This window comes from Anomaloglossus baeobatrachus, chromosome 1 (genome assembly GCF_048569485.1).
Source record: "Anomaloglossus baeobatrachus isolate aAnoBae1 chromosome 1, aAnoBae1.hap1, whole genome shotgun sequence".
NCBI lineage: Eukaryota > Metazoa > Chordata > Amphibia > Anura > Aromobatidae > Anomaloglossus > Anomaloglossus baeobatrachus.
This window is the reverse complement of record NC_134353.1, coordinates 127,875,495-127,893,398: the sequence shown is the minus strand read 5'-3', so window position 1 is coordinate 127,893,398 and position 17,904 is coordinate 127,875,495. Positions and strand designations below refer to the sequence as shown.

At 49.3% G+C, this 17,904-nt stretch overlaps 1 protein-coding gene across 1 annotated transcript in view; it reads right to left on the bottom strand.

The window, feature by feature from the left end:
• The window catches only part of LOC142290218 (uncharacterized), a 145,342-nt gene that overhangs the window by 88,714 nt on the left and 38,724 nt on the right, over nt 1-17,904 (bottom strand). Inside the window, exons 4-5 of the mRNA XM_075334167.1 lie at nt 9,031-9,136; nt 8,763-8,839 (exon numbers count right to left, since the gene is read on the bottom strand). Coding sequence (XP_075190282.1) covers nt 8,763-8,839; nt 9,031-9,136 — 183 coding nt within the window. The remainder of the gene's footprint in view (nt 1-8,762; nt 8,840-9,030; nt 9,137-17,904) is intronic.

Below are 17,904 nucleotides of genomic sequence, written 5' to 3'. Positions count from 1 at the left end.
TACCAGGCTCCGTTCACTTTTCAAATTTCCTTCTGGGTCGCGCGGGGTTAACAGCGCTCTGCTCTGATGGCGCGCTCCCTTCGCGCTCTTTGTCAGGCACGCCCCCCTTCTTCCTGCGCTCAGTGAGGCTAATGGCGGCGGCAGTTTTCAAACAGTGAAACACGCAGTAATACAGTCTTTAAAGCGCAATTCTTCAGGCGCACAGTACCCGGTGTGACCGGGCACGAAATCCTGTTCGTGACGCCAAAAGTTGACTCGCCCACCCCAGGGCTATGGGACACCCGGTGCCGGGCCGGACTAGTCCGGTGGTAGTCAGTGGTGGCTGGGCCCGGCTCCGTGGCCCTGGTGGGTGTCAGTTGAATATGTGGCTGATGAGTTAGAGTTAATGTTCGTGACGCCACCTGTGGTATGCGGCTATTAAGCCGCCGCTGTTATGGGAGAACTCCGGGGTGATGTTATGACAGCTATGATGGTACTGCTCCCCACAGGTGGAGCGATGCCCCGGGATACCGTTGATGCCCGTGAAAGTCTATGGTGTTGTGTGGCTAACACGGTGCAGGGCCGACAGGCGAGGAAAGAACCAGGCACAAACAACAGTCTCTTTACCTTTTCCTCTTTTACTCTGGGAACAGTCCAGTCCTGGGAGACCGTTACAGGTGGTGATGGGGATCCGGTCGGCCTGGAAGTACTTGGGATGATCTTTCTGGCCAGCTGAGTATGAGGCCTACTCCTGTACTTTGCTTTGTGATGATAGGACCCTGCTTCTCTGAATCCAGCAATGGCCCTCTTTGCTGCTGGGACCGATGGCACGTCCCTTCTTTCTGTAGGTGGCTGCGCAGACCCTCTCTCTGGTGCTTCTCCGCTGGAGTCCACACCGGGCCCTGATGCTGCAGCTGTACCTTGGATCTTTCTGGGCCAGGGGCTTGCAGCTCTCCTGCCCTTCGGACTCGGCTACCAGGGACGGATTTTATACCCTGGCAACCACAGACTCCGATGTCTGAGTCTCTCTGCTGCCTCTCAGCTATTCCTGCTTCTCTGGGCCAAGCTGCTCCAGCTCTAGGCCCCAGATTCACAGGACAGCTCACTCTGCGTCTGTTCACTTTCACTACTCCCTTCAGACTCACTCCACTTCCTCCCTCTGGTCAGGTAGAGGAAGGCTCCCTGGAATTCCAGGTTCAGAGCTCCCCCTGCTGGCCGGAGGGAGAACTGTGTTGGGTGTTAAACCTGCTGGCCAATGGATCTCCCAATTACCTCCAGGCTCAGCATTAACCCTTTGGGAGGGCAATGCTGTTGTGGCGACCAGGTCCTAGGGCGCCACACTAACCAGTCCCCATACAGGTCCCTCACATGTCGTCGAGCAGGAATTTGAAGCCCTGAGTGACCCTACAATAGACCCTGGCTAGTAAGTGTACAGGAAAGGGACGCTAGCCCCACCACTGCACTAAAACAATACACAAGGGAAGGAAGACAGGCAGGTGGAAACACTACAACAGACTGCTGCAGTCAGCACCAAGACTGCAGCCACCACAGCAACTTCAACAAAGGGTTTTCAGCATTTCCTTCCATCTCGAGGCCCAGCTTCCAAATGGTGAAGGGTAGCAGAAGATATATAAAAGGACTGAGAGTGGTCCCAAACTGGAAACCTCTGACCAGGAGTGAGAAGCTGCTCAAAAGCAAGCTGACATTAACCCTACGACTGCCAATGGAAAAGAAACGTGTTTAGTATTGAGAGTCAAGAATGGATAATGACTCAAGTCCTGAATCTGTCACTAGTCTCATAACGCAGAGAGACAGTCATGACAATGATCTCACTGTTCTACCAGACACAAGGCCACTCACCTTGTGATAGGCTGCAGCTGTCATGAGACCTAAACTACACATGTGGCACCCTTGGGCTTCAGGCACCACAGAGTATTACACCACTTTTATGGGGTAATATCTATCCCGGGTCAGGAGGGGGTTAACCTGCTGGTGCCTTCACAACACATACACAAACAACAGCAGGTTCTTACTCACTGGGGGGTTGGACTAGGGCAGACAGGGGAGTTGGCCATCATGAAGCATGGGACTTCCCAGTCGCTAGGACAACCACAGGGGGCGGGCACCACATGGGGTAGAAGTAGGAGCAACCGACACACTTTAGAAAAAACCTTACTGGGCACAGCTTAGGATAACACCTAGCACTCACAACTGGAGTTAGTGTTTCCGTTTTCCTTGTGGACCCGTGGCTTGGAGCAGGAGGCTTGGCCCGGATTCCGAATAGCTACAGAGGCACACTTCACTAAACCTTCACGGGCACCAGCGGTGACCACTGACTATCCTGGATCAGCTGGAGCCCATCGTGGCAGAGAACGGCACCTCGGGCAGCACTTAAAAGGACTTGTGAGTAAAAACACTTGGAACTGCAGCCCCTGCCTCTGCCTCTCCTTTAACCGGCGCCGACGCCCAGCACTGCGGCGCCAACTGGGACTACCACCAAACCCCCGCCATCCTCCCAGAGTAATCCCGCTCTGTCTGTGGAGAGCGACAACATCACGGCTGCATTTACCAATTTACCATCTGCCCCAGCAAGAGACCCTGCAGCAGCGGCCCGCATCCCTGGCCACAGGTGGCATCATGATCCTAATAGTAGACTCTCATAAAACTCCTGACTACTACCTACATCCTCCCTACCACCCTCCAATCCTTTTTCTTGTATGCCTAGGGGCAACGGAACCGGACCAGGCCACCCTGAGAGGATGCAGAAGAATCTGCACCCCGGCCTGGCAACGAGTAGGTTTAAACACCTGCCCAGTGGTGCGCTACACATACATCATGAGCTGCAGCAATTGTATGTCTGGTAGAACAGTGAGTCCAGGAAGGTGACAGGTGAGTACGAGTTATTTTTACAGAATTTGGCTTTCAAGTACTTGTTTGGACAAACTTCTAATAAAATCTTTTTTAAAAGTGTGCGCCTTATACAAGTGCATCTCAACAAATTAGAATATCCTCAAAAAGTATTCTAAATATCAGACAGAACGCTTCTTGGGCTCTCTGCCCAATCATTAAGGAAATGAACAGAAGGGGCTTCCATAACACCTCAGCAGTGCCACAGGCTGATCGTCTCCATGCCACACCGCATTGATGCAGTAATTCAGGCAAAAGGAGCCCCGACCAAGTATTGAGGCATTTACTGTACAGACTTTTCAGTAAGCGCCAACATTTCTGAGTTTAAAATCATTTTCTCAGTTGGTCTTATATAATATTCTAATTTTCTGAGATAATGACTTTTGGGTTTTCATTGGCTGTAAGCCATAATCATCAACATTAACATAAATAAACACTTGAAATAGATCCCTCTGTGTGTAATGACTCTATATAATATATGTGTTTCCTTTTTTATTTGAATTGCTGACATAAATTAACTTTTTGATGATATTCTACGTTATTGAGATGCACTTGTAGTTCCTGTTCTGGTGGGCACAGCATTGCCAACGCCTACTGTTCATTTTCTTAATGATTGGGCAGAGAGCTCATGAAGCGTTCTGCCTGATCTTTTAGAATACTTTCCGTATGTTCATATTTTTTACAATTCTCTTCTGTTTGCACTGATCTGCATCATCAGTAAAGGGCAGCAGGAGAAGCTGAATATCAAATGTATAACGTATCTTGCACCCCATCATGGAGGGAACTCATAGTTACAAACGTCTCTTCTATTTCCTGTCTTGTAACAATCTGTATGATGAAAAGCAGAAGCTTAAAGAGATGTATACTTTGTATTCCACTTACAGGGCATTGTTATCAGGTACAGCTAATGTGGGCCTGCGGATCAATGTGACTGGTGGGTCCTATGTACCCCAGTCCAATGCAAAGGTGGAATAGGGATCTGTCAGATCCCTTCTCCACCATTCAGCTTGTCCATCTGAGTCTCCTGCTTCACGAAGCCTCAATCCATATGCTGCACAGAGCAAGTAAAAGGGGAACGTGGCAGGCAAGTATTATTTTTCTTTCTGTATCAGTCAGTCCCTATAAGTACTAACATACTCTGTGGTGATCGGAATCATTATGGGAGCATTCAAACTGTGTATGTGGGAATTATACTGGTGGCGCCATTGTAGCGCCCCTGACCAGGATGCAGGGCCTACCCCCAGGGACCCAGAAGACCAGTTCCGGTAACGACAAAAACCCTCCACTTAATCCTTGTTTTCCCTAAATCCCCCATAGACTGGTACTGGGCTAGGGTTGGACCAATGGAGGGCCGCCTAGAGGTGGAGCCAATCCAGTCCACTAGACGACCAGGTAGGAGGGCCAGACAGTGGATAGTCAGTCAGAAAGTTGGTGACAGAGCGAGAGGAAGGACTGTCAACAGCGTAACAGTGACCTGAGGGCCCAGAAGGTTGGTTGCCGGTGGAGTACAGTGGAGTACTCCCGGAGCCACGCACCAACAAGGTACAGAATCCTAGGCCAGGGAAATACTCCAGGCAGACCTGATAATATCTGCACAGTGAGGGGACCATCAAGGACCTCACTAACCTTGAAGTTTGAGACACAGTAGCAACAGGAGAACCGGGGACTAACACCAGCCCCAGTAGTGAGAACTGTGCAGCGGCGGCTCCATCCACATAGCCGCAAACCGCAAGTGGCGTCACGTGATAAACTTTCATTTAATTCCCTTGTAAATATACCCCTTTTAAAAAGCACCCAGGGCATGGAACCAGGCAATGGCCCCCAAAGTGACATTTTCCCAGTTATATACTGCCCGGGACCAAGTACCCCATAACCCTGGGCGACACACCATTATACTGTGTGAGGTAATATGGGGGTCTCATTGTTTGGGTGTATTTATTGTGGGCACATCATACTGTTTTTGGAACAAGTGTCATAATGCTGTAATGTGGGGGGAATTCACTGTAGGGTGGGGGTATCATGCAGTATGTTAGATGCATTTTTGAAGGCATTATAAAGTTAGGCCATGAAAGGGATATTGTAGGGGGAGAATAGGCTTTAATAGGAGCAAAATTACTGTGTATGTGCCACAATACATGTCCCGCTCCCTGTTTTTAAATTTATGAGGCATGCCATTCTGGGACTCCTTCCATGTGCCGTGAGCCCACCTACTCCACCAAGAGGGAAAAGGGGGCCCACTTGGGAATTTTGCTCTGGGGCCCCATGATTTTTATGTGCGCCCATGCCAACAGCAGCCACTAAACAAAGTACAGAGCTGTGCTGTTCTGTCTACATACATTGAATACATAGAGCCACTCTTGAAGTTGCACACAGATGATAGGTAGGGGTGCTGGGTGTCTGACATCGATGACCTCTTAGAAAAGGTATGATATCGAAGACTTCTTCTAAGGATAGGTTGTTCTTATCAAAGTAATGGATAACTCCTTTAAATCAGAGGCGTACACCTTTATACACCTACACCTCTATAGAAGCCTCTGATGGATGTGGATGAGGTGGAGCTGTAATACAGCCATGGTCATCAGCCCCTGCAGCCAGTTGCTAATACATTTTGATAAATAGTAAGGAGTTTCAAAATTCTGGAAGTGCAGTTTAAGGATATTTCAAATAATAGAAAATTGTTATTTAAAAAGATTGTTTTCCATTTCTCAGAATTACGGTAAATTATATCTTTACAATAAATTTAACTTTGTGAATTGGGCATGGTCCTTAACTCCATATATACACTACTTACAAAAAGTTATGGCTATTTTGGCTTTCGGGTGAAAATCTCAGGATGATTCTAAAATGTACGCTAAACTTTTCAGTTGCACTCAATGTGAAGGAAAAAAAAAGGGAGAAATCCAGCTCTTAAACATATGATTTTCTTCTTTATTATTTCAACTGCATTACAAACAGGTCATTGTCATATGAGTAGCATATCCGTCAACGCGTTTCAAGTGGGCATGGCCCTCTTAATCACGATGCCCAGAGCTGGACTCCAGCCTTTTTTTTCTTTGGATTTTTGACTGTGGCGAGCTGAATCCTGTTCTCCATGATGATTCAGGACAATTAAGGAGAAGAGTTGGTTCATATGTTTCTTGAACTTAATGTGACGTTTTCTAAACTTTTTTTTAATTTCCTTTTATTAACAACCGAATCAAAACAATTATAATACAGCATCAATCATATGTAGCATTATATAGACATAACATAGGAGGGCCCGTAGCTAATGATAAATAAGATGGTAAAATATAGCAAAGCCTCCATAACCTCCACTGTATCTAGAGTAGATTTATTGTCTATGCACTTTACCATTTAACTATCCATCAGATATAAATATTACTCCAAAGTAATTAAAACAAAAAAATAGAAACCATTCTCAATTTAATATCAACTTAACATACCACTGTGAGATGCTCCAAATTCTAACACCGAGGAGTACTCTACCTGCATCTTATCTATCACACTAATTTTCTGAAAGTGTACCGGAAGAGGAGTTCCACAGGTCCCAAATGTTATTGAATTTTTCTGGATGCCCCCTATTGTAATACACTGTCTATTCATAAGGTATAATCGAGTTGACCACCTTAAGAATATTACAGTCGGATTCGAGCCACCCATCCACTTCAGGGCTATCAATTTCCTAGCCATAAATATGGTTTCCCTGAGCAATATTTTCATATAATGATCCCACAGTCTCTCCTCCACCACTCCACACAGACCAAGCAAGGTGTCACATGAAACAGGCATTGTTACGGGGGGCTGTCTGATAATAACCTAAAGGAGTATCAGACAGTCAGGGTCCACCGTGCAAAGACTCTGCTGCAGACTATGGCAGAGTGCAATACCTCTGTTAACTCACAGAAGGATATAATAAGTAAGTAAAGCAATTCCTCCCTTACTTGGAGGGTGTGTGGAATGAACTCTGTTAATAATCACAGAGACAAAGGCAATGTGTGCGAAATGGCACCTACCTAGGTCCGCTCTTCTAGTCGTGCAAAAGAGACGAACAGCAGCGTAAGCCGCACAAAGCTCCTACCTGCGTTCGCTCCACTAGTGTGCGAGGACACGAACCACTAGATATGGCACCTGCCTAGGTCCGCTCTTCTAGTGGTGCAAAAGAGACGAACAGCAGCGTAAGCCACACAAAGCTCCTACCTCTGTTTGCTCACTCGCTCACGAACAACTGCCAGACGCAGTATAAGGAACGTTACCCTAGCGGCAACGTCCACCTACGAGTCGAACCACAAGGCCCAGCCAGACCATGTGCCTCAGGCACCTGCCTATGTCCGCTCCCCTAAGAGGTAAGGATACGGACAGCAGCCGAAGCTGTAAGGTATAAGAACGCTACCCTGCCGGTAGCGCTCACCTAGCATAGACAGAGGAATGCCTAGAGGAACGCGCACAGAGCGTCTACTCTTATGCATGAACCAAGAGGACTGAGCGCCATGCGGCGTGTGTCAGGGTCTTATATAGACTCTGTGCCTCATCCAAGATGGAGGACACCAGAGCCAATCCGCTGCCAGAACGACAGGAGTGACGTCATGCTGGCCTATCACCGAGCAAGGCATCACAAGCACATGACCAGCGACCAATCGGCATAGAAGGTGTCAGAGACATGTGACCTCGTGTCAGCGATGATGTCACCCGCACATGTGCAATGGCTCCAAGATAGGACTTAGTCTCCGGCGCTCGCACATGTGCAGTAGCAAGAAATCTGGACTTAGTCTCCAGCGCTCGCACATGTGCAGTAGCAAGAAATCTGGACATAGTCTCCAGTGCTCGCAGCAACCGTAACAGGTATGGACATAATGGCTGATAACAGAGAGGTAATCTCCTGCCAAAACGAAGATATAATTGGGTAAATCCATATCATGTGTATAAAGTTCACCTCTGAAAGGTGGCATCGTGGCTTCTCTATACATTTAAATGCACATGTCCAACTGTTCAATATTTCCGTACTTGGTATTTGTACAGTGCTCCTCATCATGCTGTTCACACTTTGACATCATGAAACCAAGACGACACCTAACAATTGATCAGCAGTACTTCGCCATTGCAAAGCTTCAAGCAGGATGTTCTCAGATGGAATTGGTCACTGAGCTTAGAGTGTCATCAGCAAGTTGCAACAGAGATACAGAGAGACTGGAAGAGTCACAGAAAGACACAGAAGTGGACGTTCTTTGGCCACATCACACACTGATGACCACTTGATTATGAACAATCCTCTTCAGAACCAGATGATGAATGCCACACAACTCAAGGCACATTTAAGGGAGGTTACATGCCCCCAAGTGTCACATCAGACTATTCATAACTGTTTACATCAGCGTGGTCTGTATGCTAGATGACCTGCCTGGGTTCCTGACCACACCACCTGCACAGGTGTCATCATCTTGCTGGACCATGGACAAGTGGGTCACAGTGCAGTTCACTGATGAAAGTCAATTCACGCTGAGCAGAAATGATGGCTGCCAACAGTGATAAAATATCAATGAAGAGTGAACTTTTTACATTTTATATAAATTTCACCTGAACACTAAATATCTCTAACTTTTAATGAGTAGTGTAAATTTAAAACTAAATGTCAAGCTCTACAATATACTATTCTCCTGTATTAATGCTTGAGTTTGCAGAGAATACCTTGTCCTCTCTGCTGTGTAAGGGTCTCCAGAAGTCAGCCATAAAGTAATGAACATTGTCAGATTTCCCTGATCTGGTTGCTCTATCCCATGGCTCCTGGCCATATTTGGCAATAGTAGTCCTCTGTCCAATTTCGTTGATTGAGATTTGAGGAAACAGTGCATAGCTGCCTTCTATAATTGGTAAAAACATACCATTTCCAAAGAACTCATTCTGTGCTTCCAAATTCTTAAGCTCTTTCCTCAAATGTTCTTTGGCCTCTTCCAGTTTTCTTAAAAAAATAAATTTCTATATTTAGGGTATGTAACAAAACCTCTTTTCAGTTGTAGCTTGTTTTAGACTTTTTGAGGGAAATGTGATTTGATGAAGAAATAAACGGGACAATTTTAATTAAGCAATTTAGTGAAGAGTGCTGTATATGATTATTATTATTTCCTTAGGGAAGATTATATTTCCAGATACCTGATAGCTTCATTGTGGTGTTTCTGTTTATGTGCCTGCGCCATACTTCTGCTAATCAGAACTTTGTCAAGCATCTTTTGCTTCTGAGGGGAGCCAGGTGCAGGGTCTTTAAGAAAAGACGAGGAAAAAGCATTTACAAACAAGAACAGGTTATAACAATATCATATGAGACTATATAGCACTTATTAATGCAATTCTACTACTTCTGTAAATTTACAGGGAATAAAAGAGAAGGTTCACTTACCTTTGCAACCAGTTTTGTATTGATTCAATTTATCTATAATAAAAATTCAGCAATTTTGCATGTAGGCTCAATAATAAATCTCGTAATGTTTTGGGGTTTTTTTGGTTTACAGCTCCCATGCAGACCTATAGGTTTCCCAGATATAGTCTGCAAACACTGTACCCTGATCCTACAGTCACAATCGCTTACATACTTTGCAAGGGTTGATATCACATTCTGTTCTATGCTGAGCATTCATACCTTGGGTTAAAGTGAACCTGTCAGTTGCAATATGCACCCAGAACCACAAGCAGTTCTGGGTGCATATTAGTAATCCCTGCCTTACCGTTCCAGCATCTAGCAGCAAAAATAAAGAGATCTTTTAGAAAATGTATTTCTAAAAGATCCTTTATGAGATGCTAATGAGGCCAGGGACTAGTCGCAAGGGAGTTAGTTCCCTTGGCTAGTCAGCCCCCTTAGCATGTTAGCAAGCCCCTGTGGGCCTGCTAACATGCTAATGAATGTGCAGTGTCAGAGGCATGATCGATCGCCCCTCTCTGCTGCCACCACGCCCAATGCTGGATTTCGGCTCAGTGCGCATGATCAGAAGTCCTGGACTTCCAGTTATATGTAGTATGAAGCCAGGTGTACGCGTAACGGGTTCAAACTGGTGTAGTGCGCATGACCGGAGGTCTAGTGATGTCCTGATCATGTGGACTGAGCTGAAATGCAGCAGTGGCAGCAGAGAGGTGAGATCAATCATGCCTCTGATGCTGCGCATTCATTAGCATGTTAGCACGCCAACAGGGGCATGCTTATATGCTAATAGGGCCAACTAGGCAAGGGAACTAATGCCCTTGCAACTAGTCCCTGGCCTTATTAGCATATGATAAAGGATCTTAAAAAATACTTTTTCTAAATATCTCTTTATCTATGCTACTATAGGATGGGACATTTAGGCAGGGATTAGAAATATGCACCCAGAACCGCTCTTAGTTCTGGGTGCATACAGGACCTGACAGGTTCCCTTTAAGTCAAAGAACTAAAAAGAGGGTATTGAGGTAAGTCCTCACTCCCACTTATATATTAATTTGAATGAAGCAAATTAAAACTAAATATGAAGAATTGGACTCTTTTTGACCTCCACTCAAGTGGAGCATAAAGCCATGCGAACCATGACTAAAACAGTGCATTGAAAAAGTATTCATACCCTGTGAACTTTCCATTTTTTTCATGTTCCACCCACAAACTTAAATGCATTTTATTGGGATTTTATGTGATATACCAACACTAACACTAAGTGGCATATATTTGTGAAGTGTAAAAGGCAATGAAATATGGTTTTCTAAATATTTTAAAAATATAAATCTGAATATTGTGACATGCATTTTGTATTTAGCCACTTATAGTCTGATACTTCTAAAAAACATCCTGATTGACCAGTTGCATCCTTAAGTCAAATAATTGAGAAAACTGAGTCCACATATGTGTAATGTATTCTTAATATAACTACAGGAGTTCTGTGAAGGAGGTTTGTTTGAGAAAATTAGGGATCAAAGAGCATAATAAAAATCAAGGGTCCCACCAGACAGGTCAGGGATAAAGTTGTGGAGAAGAGTAAAATAGGTCAGGTTATTAATAGAGATGGAAAACCACTTAAATGCTCAGGTGCTCAGTACTTGGTACTTTAATGAAGCAGGTCAGATGCTCTGAAAGTGTAACAAATATAATAGAAGTCAATGATTTGGCAGTTTGGCTCTCCACCCACATACAGCTAGCCATAAAGAGAGCATTTCCGTGGAGGGAGGGCTTTTGGTTTTTTTTTTACTTTTGAAATACAACACTCAAAAACATTTTTGTAATCCCATTAGAGCCATTCAGAAAATGCGAATGGCTATCACTGGGGTGCCTGCATACATCATGCAGTGAAGCAAGCCCATGCTTTATATTCATTGTTTCATGGATGAGACATCCCGCGATACTTGGTCAATGACCATGAGTACCCGAGCACCCCGATGCTAGATCGAGTAGTGAGTAGTGGTGAGCACACTTGCTCAACACTAGTTATAAAAAAAACAAAAAAACTAAAAAAAAATTAATTAATTATCAAAAGATAGGAGTAAAAACTAGTGGAAAACTAGTACTGCACATCACCTTGTTAAACACCATCCCCACTGTCAAACATGTTGGTGGCAGCATTATGCCGTGTTTCAGCACAAACAGGGAAGCTAGTCAGAGTTGATGGGAAACTAGATGGAACTAAATACAGGGCAATGATGGATTGAAACCTGCTAAGCACCCGCCCCCGTCGGTTGTGCGTTACGGGCAAATCGCTGATCGTGGCGCACAACATCGCTAACACCCGTCACACTATACTTACCTGCCTAGCGAAGTCGCTGTGGCCGGCGAACCACCTGCTTTCTAAGGTGGCCGTTCGTGTGGCGTCACAGCGGCGTTGCTAATCGACCCCCCAATAGAAGTGGAGGGGCGGAGATGAGCAGCCATAACATCCCACCCACCTCCTTCCTTCCTCATTGCCGGCAGCCACAGGTACAAGGTTGTTCCTCGTTCCTGCGGTGTCACACATAGCGATGTGTGCTGCCGCAGGAACGACGAACAACATCGTACCTGCAGCAGCAACAATATTTGAGATTAGAACGACGTGTCAACGATCAACGATATGGTGAGTATTTTTGATCGTTAATGGTGTGACGCCCTGGGCAAGCCAGGGGTCACAGGTCATCACACCACCACACCCTACAGCCCAGTGAGGAACACCAAAGCTAACCAGAAATCCTTGTTGCCTTCCTCCAGAGGCTGATGTTCACACCAGGGGGGTGGGCCAGGCGGTTGGCTCCGCCCACTGAGGAGTTCGCAGCTCTGGAGGCGGGAAGAACAGGCAGTCAGCTCAGGGGGAGCTTGAGTGAGGAGCTAAGTGGAGGAGTAAACCAGGAGTGAAGTAAAGGAAGTAAAGTGGTAAAGGAGGAAAGCAAGAGTGGTGACAGGAAAGAAAGAGAGTGGAAAGCCTGAAGTTAGTCCAGCTGAGTGCAGGACAGGGTCAGCAAGGTCAGCAACGGCGGTGACTGTCTGGAGGGGGACCGTTTGGAAGTTCCTGGAAGGACCGCGGATGGGTAGTGGCCCGGCGGTCTGGAGCAGTGTACCAAAGGACAGTCAGCACCAGGGCAGGGGCCTCTCGGACCCCGGCAAGGCTTGGAGTCGCCAGAATTTGCCTAATCCGTCAGTGAAGGGGACGCAGATCCCCCAACAACCAAGTCCCGATAGAAGGCAACAGCCCAACCATTGTAGCAGAAACACCGCCGCCGCCAGGGCACCAGTTTCTCAGGGCCAGCGCCTGCGGGCAAAGAGTAGAGCTCCTCCGGTCCAGCTTGAAACCGGGGAGCGGGTTACCGGTGGGAACCCATCGCTACCAACACAGAAACAAAAGGTGCAAGGAAGAGGGACATCACCGTCACCTACTGGGAGAGCAAGTGCAGCCGTCCGTGGGAACCGTCTTTCCAGCCGTGTGGTTTACCGTAAAACTGTGTCAACGTCTCAGGCTGAGTGAGTACCAAAGTGCCGCAAGGCACAGCGCTGCCCCCGCGTCCCTGCGCCCACCAGGCCCTGCATCTCCCATCTCATCACCGGGCCCCGGGATCACCAACCCCTACCCACGGAGGGGCAATGCAACACCTGGCTGCTCCGCATCACCATCCCCGGGATCCCCATATTGAGCAGCGGTGGTGAAATCACCACAACCGTGGGTGGCGTCACGGACAATAAACTATCCCCACACCCAACACCCCCCTTTCACTCACGGGCGAGGAGTGCCGCTCGAGAACCCCCGGGATCCGGCCCACAGCTCGAGCCACCACTGAACAGCAGCCGCCGGACCCGAGCAGAAGGGGTGAGCGTAGTGTGCTGACACCCTCCTCCCCGCCCGCGACAACTTGGCGTTACGAACAGGATCTTACCGCTCTGCCGTTTGGTAGAGGTGCGCCTTGTTACCGCCGGAGGTATCCGGCTGAAAAATTTCAGAAGTCACCATCTTTGGCGCGAAAAGTTCCCGCTCGAGCGTCTTCTCGAGTAGCAGAGGCGCGAAGGCCAAAACCCCGCCCCGAGAGAGGAGGGGCCGAAAGAGCTAAGGGGGACGGAAACAAGATGTCTGCGCCCGACGGAGCTGCTGGAGGAGCGGTGGTCGCAGCCGCAGTGGCACCCGCGGATGGGAATGGGCCTGCCCAGGTCCCGGCCGTACTGGCGGGAGGTGCCGCGGCCCCCGCACTCGCTCAGGTCATGCCGTTCTCCTTGCCCTATGCGCCCGGAGCTGCCTGGCTACCGCAGTATGACGGGAAACCGGATGCCTTACAGGCCTTCCGGAAAAAGCTTAACCCGTTGCTAGAGCTGTACCCCCTGACTGATAAGCAACGTGCAGCGATAGTGCTAGGCCAGTTAACCGGTGCGGCTGAGCAGGAAGCGGAGACCTGGGCCGAGGGGGACCGGCTCTCTGTAGCCACCATCTTTGAGAAGCTACAGACTGCCTTCGAGACCCGGACTGAAGCTGAGCTGAGGATGCAGTTTTACCAGTGCCGACAACGGGCTGGGGATAGCATTCGGGACTATGCTTTACGTCTGCAAACCGCCCTCCGCACGCTGAAGCGGGTGAACCCTATTAATGAGGCGGATAGCAACAAGATGTTGGTAGAGCAATTTGCGCAGGGGATGAGGTCCCCTGAGGATCGTAAACAACTCCGGCTGTGGGCCCTGGAACACCCTGATGTGGACTTTGCTGTGTTAAAGGAACGGGCCATTAAAGCGCTACAGCCCCCAGCTGCAGAAGTTCGGGAACCTGCCCATGGCCCGTCGAGACGGCCCCCGTTGTGGTGGCCCCTGCCCTACCAACCTCTCCAATACCTACAGCCCCAAGCAGCAGTGGAAGAACTGGCAGCCCAGGTCCGTCGCATGGATGGACGGAGACCTCGCCAAGATCCTTGCTGCACTACAACCTCTGACCAGATCTCAGCCTCCAGCACAGATACAGCTTGCTGACAGCCCCGAGGATGTTCCCTGGATGCAGCGGAGAAGTGCTAATAACCCGCGGAGCAGACCTCCAATCTGCTACAAGTGCCGTAAGCCTGGTCACTACTTCCGACAGTGCCCGTTAAACGAGCAACCCCTGGGGCCCCGGGCCAATCCTCAGGAGAAGAACATAGTGGCCCCCCAGACTGGCGAGATCGATATATCGGGGCCAGACCCATCATCCCCGTGGCTGTGGACGGTATACCGGTGATGGCTCTCTTGGACACTGGATCACAGGTAACCACCATACCATACACGTTGTATCAGCGGTATTGGGGAACGGACGAACTGGCACCCCCAGATACTAGTATAACACTGATTGCTGCCAATGGACTTCCATTGACCCAAGTGGGGTATAAACAAGTGGCTATGACTGTGGGGCAAGCTGAACTACAACATCAGGGTATGATTGTGATCATGAATGAACCCAGTGATCACAACCCGAAGATAGTGCTAGGAACCAATGTGATGGAGCACTGTATGACTGATGTGTTGACCCTATTACAACAGCTGGCCGCCACAGCAGCAGGAAGCCGGCAGAGAGCTGTGCAGCGTGAGATACGGGCTCTGATGTACCGCCAGCATGTAAGCTCAACAGGAGGGGAGATTGGTGGAGTGAGAGTAATGGATGTAGCTCCGTTGACTGTGCCCCCTAGGAGTGAGATGATGATTTGGTGTAGGGCAGCAGTAGGGCCTCAGGGGCGTGATTACCCGGCCATGATGGAGCCCATACCCTCTGAGCATTGGCCCACTGTAATGGCCGCCCGAGGAGTGGTGGATGTGAAGAAAGGGAGAGTGCCTGTGAGGGTGTTGAACTGTGGAGAGGAAGAAGTCAGGCTTCCCCGGTATGCCACCATTGCCAACCTGCTCACCCTGGACCCTCACACTATCCATGAAGCCAGTCCATCAACCCTCCCACCTACCACTAGCACTTCCCCACCCCAAGGGGAGACAAAGGAGTGGCACCAACAGCTACATGTAGGCACTGATGATACCCCTACACATCACAAGGCAGGGATATACAGGGTGGTGCAGGAGTACGAACAGGTTTTCAGTAAACATCCCCTAGACTTTGAGCAGATCAAAGGGGTCCAACACCACATCCCCACCGGTGAACATCCCCCTATCAAAGAGAGGTATAGACCTATTCCCCCTGCACATTACCAGTGCGCCAAGGATATGTTGAGGAATATGAAGGAGGCAGGGGTTATTCGGGACAGCTGTAGTCCCTGGGCCGCTCCGTTAGTACTGGTCAAGAAGAAGGATGGTACCATGCGGATGTGTGTGGACTACCGGAAGATTAATCAGATAACCCATAAAGATACCTACCCACTGCCTCGTATCGAAGAGTCTTTGGCTGCACTGAGAACTGCAAACTACTTCTCTACCCTTGATCTCACCAGCGGGTACTGGCAAGTGGCCGTGGCCCCAGAGGACTGGGAGAAGACCGCCTTCACCACCCCGATGGGGCTCTGCGAATTCAATAGCATGCCGTTCGGGCTGTGAAATGCCCCCGGAACCTTCCAACGGCTGATGGAGTGCTGTCTGGGACATCTAAACTTCGAGACCGTCCTGTTGTACTTGGATGATGTGATTGTTTATTCCCATACGTATGAAGCCCATCTGGAGCACCTGGCCGAGGTGTTCGCGTCCCTTGCCAAGTACGGGATGAAATTGAAGCCCTCTAAGTGTCACCTGCTGAAACCCAGGGTGCAGTACCTAGGGCACGTGGTGAGTGCAGACGGTGTCGCCCCCGACCCTGAGAAGATTACTGCCATCCAGAGCTGGCCGAGACCAACCACAGTGAGGGAAGTAAGGCAGTTTCTTGGCCTGGTGGGGTACTACCGGCGCTTTATAAAGGGGTACACGAAGATGGCTGCCCCCATGCAGGATCTCCTCGTGGGACAGACCAAAGGTGGTAGACCCATTGGAGCCCCACTGTTGTGGGAGGACAAGCATGAGGAATCCTTTTGCCAGCTGAAGGCGGCCTTGACCGGAGAAGAGGTCCTGGCGTACCCTGATTATGGGCGCCCGTTCATCCTCCACACAGACGCCAGTAACGTGGGACTAGGAGCAGTCCTATCCCAGGTCCAGGATGGAAAGGAGAAGGTGATTGCCTATGCTAGCCGAAAACTCCAGCCGACTGAAAGGAACCCTGAGAACTACAGCTCCTTCAAGCTCGAGCTCTTGGCGTTGGTATGGGCTATCACGGAGCGGTTCCGCCACTACTTGGCGGCAGCAAAATTCACTGCGTTTACGGACAACAATCCGTTGACTCACCTGGACACGGCCAAGTTGGGCGCGCTGGAGCAGCGGTGGGTAGCCCGGCTAGCCAACTATGATTTCAGCATAAAGTACCGAGCCGGTCGTGTCAACATAAATGCTGATGCACTCTCCCGAATGCCCCATTTGATAGAAGAGGGGTGCGAGGATGACGACCTTGAGGAGATCGAGTTGCCTGCGTTTCACCGGCCGTCTACTGAGAGGGTACAAGTACATCAGCAACGGGTGGATCTGGACCCACGGCCCAATCAAGAGTGGCAGGAAGCTCAGAACCAGGCGCCGGCTGTTCGCCTCGTCAAGACTTTGGTGGAACAGGGTGCTGTGGGAATAGACCCTGCCGCTCCAGCCGAAGCCCGACGCTTGTGGAAGGAACGGAAACGGCTTTACCTACACCAAGGGAGGCTGTACCGTGAGCTGATCAATCCGAAGACCCATGAGAAAATATGCCAGTTGGTCGTTCCTCAGGCTGACGTGGCTACTGTCCTGCGGGCATACCATGATGGTGCTGGGCACTTCGGGTGGAAGAAGCTGGAGATGCTGTTGAGGGAGCGGTTCTATTGGAGTGGGATGCATGAATCGGTGGAAGCCTGGTGCCGAGAGTGTGGTCCTTGTACGCTGAGGAGAAAGGACGAGACTAGCCAGAGGGCGCCCCTACACCCAATAGTCACCCATCAGCCGCTGGAGCTGGTCGCCCTAGACCATGTCAAGCTCACCCCCAGCCGAAGTGGGTACACCTACGCATTGACCATTGTAGACCACTACTCAAGATTTATGGTGGTAGTCCCCGTTAAGGACCTAACTGGTCGAACTGCTGCTCGAGCGTTCCAGGCTTATTTTTGCCGACCCCATGGATACCCAGAAAAGGTGCTGACTGACCAAGGCCCGGCCTTTGAAGCAGAGGTGTTCCACGAATTCTGCCAGTTGTACGGCTGCAAGAAGATCCGGACCACTCCTTACCACGCCCAGACCAACGGCATGTGTGAGAAAATGAACCACTTGGTCCTGGGGCTCCTCAAGACGCTACCACTGGAAGAACGGAACCTGTAGCCGGAAAAGTTACCCGACTTGGTCAACATGTACAACAATATCCCGTCTAGCTCGACGAAGTGCACCCCAGCGTATCTGATGAGGGCTCGGCCTGGCCGCCTGCTGGTGGATCTGGAGATGGGGTTGGAGGCCCCAGAAGCGCTCCCTTCGACAGCGGAGTGGGAAAGTCAGAGGAGAGCACAATACCGGCAAATCCAGGAGTATGTGGAGAAAAACCTCAGTCGAAGTCGAGAACAGCAGGAGCACCG